Source organism: Metopolophium dirhodum, chromosome 1 (genome assembly GCF_019925205.1).
Source record: "Metopolophium dirhodum isolate CAU chromosome 1, ASM1992520v1, whole genome shotgun sequence".
Lineage (NCBI taxonomy): Eukaryota > Metazoa > Arthropoda > Insecta > Hemiptera > Aphididae > Metopolophium > Metopolophium dirhodum.
This window is the reverse complement of record NC_083560.1, coordinates 32696822-32707719: the sequence shown is the minus strand read 5'-3', so window position 1 is coordinate 32707719 and position 10898 is coordinate 32696822. Positions and strand designations below refer to the sequence as shown.

The window sequence follows — 10898 nt, the reverse complement described above, 5'->3', positions numbered from 1 at the left end:
GTTAGATTCAAATGATACAGACTTTTAACTTTTAACAACTGACGGTAAATATTTTTTGACATGAAAACGAAATAGATTTAAATAGTGAAATATAATAAAATTAAAAACAAAATAAATTAACTTAACTTACTTCTTACAATGAAAAATGAATTCGTTAATTTCACATTAATTAAAAAAGAAATTAAGGAAGTTAACAGTTAAGTTAATGAAATGCCAATAGTAACTAGTTAAGTTAAAAGTTTAAATTAAATTAATTTTAGATTCTTAGCGAAGCGATGAATGTATTGATTCTACAATGATGTGTGTTTTTTTTTTTTATTTTTTTTTATTTTTGTGTCTGTCATCACCTTTTAGGACAGTAAAAGTGGTTGGATTTTCTTCAATAGTAACTTTTCTGATAGGAAAGTGAATCTAGTTGGTACTTTGGGGGGTCAAAAGTAAAAATTTCCCAGTAGTTTTCACAAGCGACGTGAAAAACAAAAGAAAAATTAAGGAAAAACGGAAATTTTTACGCAAAATCTGTTTTCGAGAAAATCGATTTTGGTTTTTAGTGTAACTCTAAAACAAATGACCGTAGGGACATGAAATTTTGACTGAATGTTTATATTAGCATTTTCTATACACCATAAAATTTACAAAATATTTTGACTCTTTTTGAGCTGTTTACGGCCATTGTCAGTTTTCAATTTTTTTAATTTTTTTTTCTATAAATATCAATAAAATTTTATCTGTTGATTAAAAAAGCTTGAAAATTTAATAGAAGGCTCCTAGGTTATTGTTTCAAAGGCAGATTACCTTGTTTTACATATATAACATGTATGTATTGTATGTTTACAGACGCTTACTGAACACATTGCGACTCGTACGAATTTCAGGCGTAGCTTTTGGGATATTTACACATTTTGTGCTGTACCTACGTGCCAATAAAAATGAAATCAATAAATTCTGCGTTTTTTTACATATTGTTAGCAATTGCATTATGTACACCAAATGTTTCCTCGTACTGTGGAAACGATAGACAAATCGAAGATTTACGAACGGCGTTAATAACACAGGAATCCATTTCCACGGTATTGACAACACTAAGCGCAATACCGGTAACCGGTGCGACGTTAGCGTTCGCGCAAATGATGATGTCCGGTCGATTTGGTTTGCATTTGAAAGAAGTGTTTAAAGAAATGAATACTTCTTTGGATAAGGATCATAGAGACTACAATCAGTGTTCAGAAATCTTAGAAAAAACAGTAACAGCAAGCACACTCATCAAGTCAACTAGTTTTGGGTTCTCTCTGACGGCAATGATACCGGGTGTCGGTTTGGCATTTTTAGCTCCGAGGTTAGGTACATCGATATCTGCTATGTTACTTATAAGAGAAAGATTAGAATTTTGGCAAAATCTTGGTTGCCAATATGCTACAACAAGAGATTGTAATTTATAGGTGAATCAATAAATGTATATTAATGATATGATTGTAAACGATAATAATAGCTATATATTTGTTTTATCATAAAATAAATATTCTAAATTATACCGTATTATGTTTGATTTCATTTATTAAAAAATTATCTGTTAGAAGTTAGTGAATATATTTTTTTGCATGTATCTTCTTATCTATTTAATGTACAACACTAGTTGTAGGTATACAGTATTATCGTAGTCAGTATAAAACGTATATCCGTGTATTATACGTATGTAATATACGTATATTTATATATTTTTAAATAATTAAGTTTGTTTGTTGTAATGAGAGACGATTTAAAAATGATGATTGATTTTCAAAATATTCGGTTATTTGATTTATATACATTTCAACATATTTGACTTTATTTCATTTACTAAATACATTTTATTTTTAGTTGTAGTTAAGTAAGTTGAGTGGTAACATCAAATTCCTTTTTCAGCTTCGTGACAGACTAATAGTACATATTTAGGTTGGTAAGTTAATTTTCCTTTACTCTATATGGAAATCAAACACATAAGATGTCCAGTTGATTCTGTAAAAGCATTTAGACAATTTGTCATGACTTTTGAAGTGTTTTTATCATATCTACATACTTTATAGTTTAAACTATTTATATAGCAGGGGACACCAAATGGTGGCCTACAGTCAAGAAAAAACAAAGTAAAAAAACGATAGTCTTAGGTATAATGTTCTAGAGTTAAGTTAAATGTATTGATGTGTGTTTTTTTTAAAAAATTTTTTTTTGTGGCTGTCATTACCTATTAGGACAGTGAAAGTGCTTGGATTTTCTTCAACAGTAACTTTTCTGATAGAAAACTGAATCTAGTTAGTACTTTGAGGCGTCAAAAGTAAAAATTTCCCAGTAGTTTTCAAAAACGACGTTAAAAACAAACGAAATATTAAGAAAAAACGGGAATTTTTACGAAAAATCTGTTTTCGAGAATCTGATTTCGATTTTGGTTTTTGTTGCAACTCTAAAAAAAATTAACGTAGGTATATGAAATTTTGACTGAATGTTTATATTAGCATTCTCTATACACCATAACATTTTCCAAATATTTTGACTTATTTTGAGCTGTTTACGGACATTTTCTGTTTCCATTTTTTTTAGTTTTTTTTTCTATAAATATCAATAAAATCTTATTTGTTAGGTAAAAAAGCGTGAGAATTTAATGCAAGGATCCTGATATATTGTTACAATAGCAGTTGAAAAATATTAAAAATATATAGGCACAACTCTTTTTGAAGCATTTAAAGTTCAAATTTTGACAAAATTTATCAAAATTAAAATTTAATAATTATTTTGTAGTTAAAAATTTATAAAATGTTCAACTTTTATAGCTAAGGATTGAAAATTTAAAACAAGGCTCCACGTAAATAGGTTATATATAAATTACTTTATTCACAATAATATCGTCAAATATACTTGGTAATATCATAGGCTGACTGACCGTTTTCGCTCAGAATCGTTTTTCTTATGCAATGATATTATATCATTGAATTCAAATTTAACATCATCCATTACAGTGACCCACTTGTAACCTACTGTACAGCAGAGCGATATCCACTTACCCACCATTTTAAATCAGTTAAGTTAAGTTAATAGTTTATATAAAATAGTTAATAATTTATATTATGCACCAATAACAAAAAGTTAAAAGTTAAAAGTCAATTTAACTATAGGTCAACTCAGTTAAAAGTTAATACACACTTTTTGTTAACTTTTTATTAAGTTAAAAAAAAGTTAATTTGTTTATGCAACGCTAGCGTACTTAATTTTTTTCCAACCCAAAACTAAATTATAGACTATAATGTTTATACTTTATATACAGAATTTCCATATAAGTTAGATTCAAATGATACAGACTTTTAACTTTTAACAATTGACGGTAAATATTTTTTGACATGAAAACGAAATAGATTTAAATAGTGAAATATAATAAAATTAAAAACAAAATAAATTAACTTAACTTACTTCTTACAATGAAAAATGAATTCGTTAATTTCACATTAATTAAAAAAGAAATTAAGAAAGTTAACAGTTAAGTTAATGAAATGCCAATAGTAACTAGTTAAGTTAAAAGTTTAAATTAAATTAATTTTAGATTCTGAGCGAAGCGATGAATGTATTGATTCTACAATGATGTGTGTTTTTTTTTTTATTCTTTTTTTATTTTTGTGTCTGTCATCACCTTTTAGGACAGTAAAAGTGGTTGGATTTTCTTCAATAGTAACTTTTCTGATAGGAAAGTGAATCTAGTTGGTACTTTGGGGGGTCAAAAGTAAAAATTTCCCAGTAGTTTTCACAAGCGACGTGAAAAACAAAAGAAAAATTAAGGAAAAACGGAAATTTTTACGCAAAATCTGTTTTCGAGAAAATCGATTTTGGTTTTTAGTGTAACTCTAAAACAAATGACCGTAGGGACATGAAATTTTGACTGAATGTTTATATTAGCATTTTCTATACACCATAAAATTTACAAAATATTTTGACTCTTTTTGAGCTGTTTACGGCCATTGTCAGTTTTCAATTTTTTTAATTTTTTTTTCTATAAATATCAATAAAATTTTATCTGTTGATTAAAAAAGCTTGAAAATTTAATAGAAGGCTCCTAGGTTATTGTTTCAAAGGCAGATGAAAAAAATTAAAAATCTTTAGTCACAGTTTTTAATTATAAGCATTTAAGTTCAAATTTTGACAAAATACGGAAAAATCACGAAAAATAGCAAATTATTTTGAGTTGAGAATTCATAAAAATTTTTCTTTTTAAATCTAAGATTTGAAAATGTAATATAAGATTACTCATAAGTTTGTCTACCTTTATCAACAAAAAAATGTCTACAAGAAACTTAAATTAAATTTTTATGAGTGTCTGAAATTTATATTTTTACTACATTTGATATTCACTCGATTTCTCATGTAACAATTTTCTTATTTTATTGTAATTAAAAAACGAATGACTGTAGATACTTGGAAATTTAACTGAATGTTTATATTATCATATTCTATACACCATAAAATGTTGAAAATAATTTGACTCTTTTTACGGACATTGTCAATTTTCAATTTTTTTAGTTTTTTTTTTTATAAATATCAATAAAATTTTATTTGTTGGGTAAAAAAGCGTGAAAATTTAATATAAGGCTCCTGATATCGTTCTAATAGCAGTTGTAAAATATTAAAAATACATAGGCACAATTTTTTTTTTATAAGCATTTAAAGTTCAAATTTTGACAACATTTATCAAATTTATAATTTATTAATTATTTTGTAGTTAAAAATGTATAAAATGTTTAACTTTTATGGCTAAGAATTGAAAATTTATAACAAGGCTCCACGTAAATAGGTTATATATAAATTACTTTATTCACAATAATATCGTCAAATATACTTGGTAATATCATAGGCTGACTGACCGTTTTCGCTCAGAATCGTTTTTCTTATGCAATGATATTATATCATTGAATTCAAATTTAACATCATCCATTACAGTGACCCACTTGTAACCTACTGTACAGCAGAGCGATATCCACTTACCCACCATTTTAAATCAGTTAAGTTAAGTTAATAGTTTATATAAAATAGTTAATAATTTATATTATGCACCAATAACAAAAAGTTAAAAGTTAAAAGTCAATTTAACTATAGGTCAACTCAGTTAAAAGTTAATACACACTTTTTGTTAACTTTTTATTAAGTTAAAAAAAAGTTAATTTGTTTATGCAACGCTAGCGTACTTAATTTTTTTCCAACCCAAAACTAAATTATAGACTATAATGTTTATACTTTATATACAGAATTTCCATATAAGTTAGATTCAAATGATACAGACTTTTAACTTTTAACAATTGACGGTAAATATTTTTTGACATGAAAACGAAATAGATTTAAATAGTGAAATATAATAAAATTAAAAACAAAATAAATTAACTTAACTTACTTCTTACAATGAAAAATGAATTCGTTAATTTCACATTAATTAAAAAAGAAATTAAGAAAGTTAACAGTTAAGTTAATGAAATGCCAATAGTAACTAGTTAAGTTAAAAGTTTAAATTAAATTAATTTTAGATTCTGAGTGAATTGATGAATGTATTGATTCTACAATGATGTGTGTTTTTTTTTTTATTTTTTTTTTATTTTTGTGTCTGTCATCACCTTTTAGGACAGTAAAAGTGGTTGGATTTTCTTCAATAGTAACTTTTCTGATAGGAAAGTGAATCTAGTTGGTACTTTGGGGGGTCAAAAGTAAAAATTTCCCAGTAGTTTTCACAAGCGACGTGAAAAACAAAAGAAAAATTAAGGAAAAACGGAAATTTTTACGCAAAATCTGTTTTCGAGAAAATCGATTTTGGTTTTTAGTGTAACTCTAAAACAAATGACCGTAGGGACATGAAATTTTGACTGAATGTTTATATTAGCATTTTCTATACACCATAAAATTTACAAAATATTTTGACTCTTTTTGAGCTGTTTACGGCCATTGTCAGTTTTCAATTTTTTTAATTTTTTTTTCTATAAATATCAATAAAATTTTATCTGTTGATTAAAAAAGCTTGAAAATTTAATAGAAGGCTCCTAGGTTATTGTTTCAAAGGCAGATTACCTTGTTTTACATATATAACATGTATGTATTGTATGTTTACAGACGCTTACTGAACACATTGCGACTCGTACGAATTTCAGGCGTAGCTTTTGGGATATTTACACATTTTGTGCTGTACCTACGTGCCAATAAAAATGAAATCAATAAATTCTGCGTTTTTTTACATATTGTTAGCAATTGCATTATGTACACCAAATGTTTCCTCGTACTGTGGAAACGATAGACAAATCGAAGATTTACGAACGGCGTTAATAACACAGGAATCCATTTCCACGGTATTGACAACACTAAGCGCAATACCGGTAACCGGTGCGACGTTAGCGTTCGCGCAAATGATGATGTCCGGTCGATTTGGTTTGCATTTGAAAGAAGTGTTTAAAGAAATGAAAACTTCTTTGGATAAGGATCATAGAGACTACAATCAGTGTTCAGAAATCTTAGAAAAAACAGTAACAGCAAGCACACTCATCAAGTCAACTAGTTTTGGGTTCTCTCTGACGGCAATGATACCGGGTGTCGGTTTGGCATTTTTAGCTCCGAGGTTAGGTACATCGATATCTGCTATGTTACTTATAAGAGAAAGATTAGAATTTTGGCAAAATCTTGGTTGCCAATATGCTACAACAAGAGATTGTAATTTATAGGTGAATCAATAAATGTATATTAATGATATGATTGTAAACGATAATAATAGCTATATATTTGTTTTATCATAAAATAAATATTCTAAATTATACCGTATTATGTTTGATTTCATTTATTAAAAAATTATCTGTTAGAAGTTAGTGAATATATTTTTTTGCATGTATCTTCTTATCTATTTAATGTACAACACTAGTTGTAGGTATACAGTATTATCGTAGTCAGTATAAAACGTATATCCGTGTATTATACGTATGTAATATACGTATATTTATATATTTTTAAATAATTAAGTTTGTTTGTTGTAATGAGAGACGATTTAAAAATGATGATTGATTTTCAAAATATTCGGTTATTTGATTTATATACATTTCAACATATTTGACTTTATTTCATTTACTAAATACATTTTATTTTTAGTTGTAGTTAAGTAAGTTGAGTGGTAACATCAAATTCCTTTTTCAGCTTCGTGACAGACTAATAGTACATATTTAGGTTGGTAAGTTAATTTTCCTTTACTCTATATGGAAATCAAACACATAAGATGTCCAGTTGATTCTGTAAAAGCATTTAGACAATTTGTCATGACTTTTGAAGTGTTTTTATCATATCTACATACTTTATAGTTTAAACTATTTATATAGCAGGGGACACCAAATGGTGGCCTACAGTCAAGAAAAAACAAAGTAAAAAAACGATAGTCTTAGGTATAATGTTCTAGAGTTAAGTTAAATGTATTGATGTGTGTTTTTTTTAAAAAATTTTTTTTTGTGGCTGTCATTACCTATTAGGACAGTGAAAGTGCTTGGATTTTCTTCAACAGTAACTTTTCTGATAGAAAACTAAATCTAGTTAGTACTTTGAGGCGTCAAAAGTAAAAATTTCCCAGTAGTTTTCAAAAACGACGTGAAAAACAAACGAAATATTAAGAAAAAACGGGAATTTTTACGAAAAATCTGTTTTCGAGAATCTGATTTCGATTTTGGTTTTTGTTGCAACTCTAAAAAAAATAACCGTAGGTATATGAAATTTTGACTGAATTTTTATATTAGCATTCTCTATACACCATAACATTTTCCAAATATTTTGACTTATTTTGAGCTGTTTACGGACATTTTCTGTTTCCATTTTTTTTAGTTTTTTTTTTCTATAAATATCAATAAAATCTTATTTGTTAGGTAAAAAAGCGTGAGAATTTAATGCAAGGATCCTGATATATTGTTACAATAGCAGTTGAAAAATATTAAAAATATATAGGCACAACTCTTTTTGAAGCATTTAAAGTTCAAATTTTGACAAAATTTATCAAAATTAAAATTTAATAATTATTTTGTAGTTAAAAATTTATAAAATGTTCAACTTTTATAGCTAAGGATTGAAAATTTAAAACAAGGCTCCACGTAAATAGGTTATATATAAATTACTTTATTCACAATAATATCGTCAAATATACTTGGTAATATCATAGGCTGACTGACCGTTTTCGCTCAGAATCGTTTTTCTTATGCAATGATATTATATCATTGAATTCAAATTTAACATCATCCATTACAGTGACCCACTTGTAACCTACTGTACAGCAGAGCGATATCCACTTACCCACCATTTTAAATCAGTTAAGTTAAGTTAATAGTTTATATAAAATAGTTAATAATTTATATTATGCACCAATAACAAAAAGTTAAAAGTTAAAAGTCAATTTAACTATAGGTCAACTCAGTTAAAAGTTAATACACACTTTTTGTTAACTTTTTATTAAGTTAAAAAAAAGTTAATTTGTTTATGCAACGCTAGCGTACTTAAATTTTTTTCCAACCCAAAACTAAATTATAGACTATAATGTTTATACTTTATATACAGAATTTCCATATAAGTTAGATTCAAATGATACAGACTTTTAACTTTTAACAATTGACGGTAAATATTTTTTGACATGAAAACGAAATAGATTTAAATAGTGAAATATAATAAAATTAAAAACAAAATAAATTAACTTAACTTACTTCTTACAATGAAAAATGAATTCGTTAATTTCACATTAATTAAAAAAGAAATTAAGGAAGTTAACAGTTAAGTTAATGAAATGCCAATAGTAACTAGTTAAGTTAAAAGTTTAAATTAAATTAATTTTAGATTCTTAGCGAAGCGATGAATGTATTGATTCTACAATGATGTGTGTTTTTTTTTTTTATTTTTTTTTATTTTTGTGTCTGTCATCACCTTTTAGGACAGTAAAAGTGGTTGGATTTTCTTCAATAGTAACTTTTCTGATAGGAAAGTGAATCTAGTTGGTACTTTGGGGGGTCAAAAGTAAAAATTTCCCAGTAGTTTTCACAAGCGACGTGAAAAACAAAAGAAAAATTAAGGAAAAACGGAAATTTTTACGCAAAATCTGTTTTCGAGAAAATCGATTTTGGTTTTTAGTGTAACTCTAAAACAAATGACCGTAGGGACATGAAATTTTGACTGAATGTTTATATTAGCATTTTCTATACACCATAAAATTTACAAAATATTTTGACTCTTTTTGAGCTGTTTACGGCCATTGTCAGTTTTCAATTTTTTTAATTTTTTTTTCTATAAATATCAATAAAATTTTATCTGTTGATTAAAAAAGCTTGAAAATTTAATAGAAGGCTCCTAGGTTATTGTTTCAAAGGCAGATTACCTTGTTTTACATATATAACATGTATGTATTGTATGTTTACAGACGCTTACTGAACACATTGCGACTCGTACGAATTTCAGGCGTAGCTTTTGGGATATTTACACATTTTGTGCTGTACCTACGTGCCAATAAAAATGAAATCAATAAATTCTGCGTTTTTTTACATATTGTTAGCAATTGCATTATGTACACCAAATGTTTCCTCGTACTGTGGAAACGATAGACAAATCGAAGATTTACGAACGGCGTTAATAACACAGGAATCCATTTCCACGGTATTGACAACACTAAGCGCAATACCGGTAACCGGTGCGACGTTAGCGTTCGCGCAAATGATGATGTCCGGTCGATTTGGTTTGCATTTGAAAGAAGTGTTTAAAGAAATGAAAACTTCTTTGGATAAGGATCATAGAGACTACAATCAGTGTTCAGAAATCTTAGAAAAAACAGTAACAGCAAGCACACTCATCAAGTCAACTAGTTTTGGGTTCTCTCTGACGGCAATGATACCGGGTGTCGGTTTGGCATTTTTAGCTCCGAGGTTAGGTACATCGATATCTGCTATGTTACTTATAAGAGAAAGATTAGAATTTTGGCAAAATCTTGGTTGCCAATATGCTACAACAAGAGATTGTAATTTATAGGTGAATCAATAAATGTATATTAATGATATGATTGTAAACGATAATAATAGCTATATATTTGTTTTATCATAAAATAAATATTCTAAATTATACCGTATTATGTTTGATTTCATTTATTAAAAAATTATCTGTTAGAAGTTAGTGAATATATTTTTTTGCATGTATCTTCTTATCTATTTAATGTACAACACTAGTTGTAGGTATACAGTATTATCGTAGTCAGTATAAAACGTATATCCGTGTATTATACGTATGTAATATACGTATATTTATATATTTTTAAATAATTAAGTTTGTTTGTTGTAATGAGAGACGATTTAAAAATGATGATTGATTTTCAAAATATTCGGTTATTTGATTTATATACATTTCAACATATTTGACTTTATTTCATTTACTAAATACATTTTATTTTTAGTTGTAGTTAAGTAAGTTGAGTGGTAACATCAAATTCCTTTTTCAGCTTCGTGACAGACTAATAGTACATATTTAGGTTGGTAAGTTAATTTTCCTTTACTCTATATGGAAATCAAACACATAAGATGTCCAGTTGATTCTGTAAAAGCATTTAGACAATTTGTCATGACTTTTGAAGTGTTTTTATCATATCTACATACTTTATAGTTTAAACTATTTATATAGCAGGGGACACCAAATGGTGGCCTACAGTCAAGAAAAAACAAAGTAAAAAAACGATAGTCTTAGGTATAATGTTCTAGAGTTAAGTTAAATGTATTGATGTGTGTTTTTTTTTAAAAAATTTTTTTTTGTGGCTGTCATTACCTATTAGGACAGTGAAAGTGCTTGGATTTTCTTCAACAGTAACTTTTCTGATAGAAAACTAAATCTAGTTAGTACTTTGAGGCGTCAAAAGT

General features: G+C 27.1%; 3 protein-coding genes across 3 annotated transcripts; all 3 read left to right on the top strand.

Moving 5' to 3' along the window:
- Window positions 1-929: 929 nt before the first annotated feature.
- LOC132933715 (uncharacterized) lies at window positions 930-1439 on the top strand. The gene has a single exon (XM_060999997.1). The coding sequence runs from the start codon at window positions 930-932 to the stop codon at window positions 1437-1439; it is 510 nt and encodes a 169-aa protein (XP_060855980.1).
- A 4764-nt stretch (window positions 1440-6203) lies between these two features.
- Window positions 6204-6713, top strand: LOC132933697 (uncharacterized). The gene has a single exon (XM_060999980.1). The coding sequence runs from the start codon at window positions 6204-6206 to the stop codon at window positions 6711-6713; it is 510 nt and encodes a 169-aa protein (XP_060855963.1).
- A 2800-nt stretch (window positions 6714-9513) lies between these two features.
- Window positions 9514-10023, top strand: LOC132933716 (uncharacterized). Its single transcript, XM_060999998.1, has one exon. The coding sequence runs from the start codon at window positions 9514-9516 to the stop codon at window positions 10021-10023; it is 510 nt and encodes a 169-aa protein (XP_060855981.1).
- The last annotated feature ends 875 nt before the right edge of the window (window positions 10024-10898 follow it).

Bases quoted from the DNA above. Each gene is read 5' to 3' on its own strand.
- LOC132933715 (XM_060999997.1), top strand. From the start codon at position 930: ATGAAATCAATAAATTCTGCGTTTTTTTACATATTGTTAGCAATTGCA.
- LOC132933697 (XM_060999980.1), top strand. From the start codon at position 6,204: ATGAAATCAATAAATTCTGCGTTTTTTTACATATTGTTAGCAATTGCA.
- LOC132933716 (XM_060999998.1), top strand. From the start codon at position 9,514: ATGAAATCAATAAATTCTGCGTTTTTTTACATATTGTTAGCAATTGCA.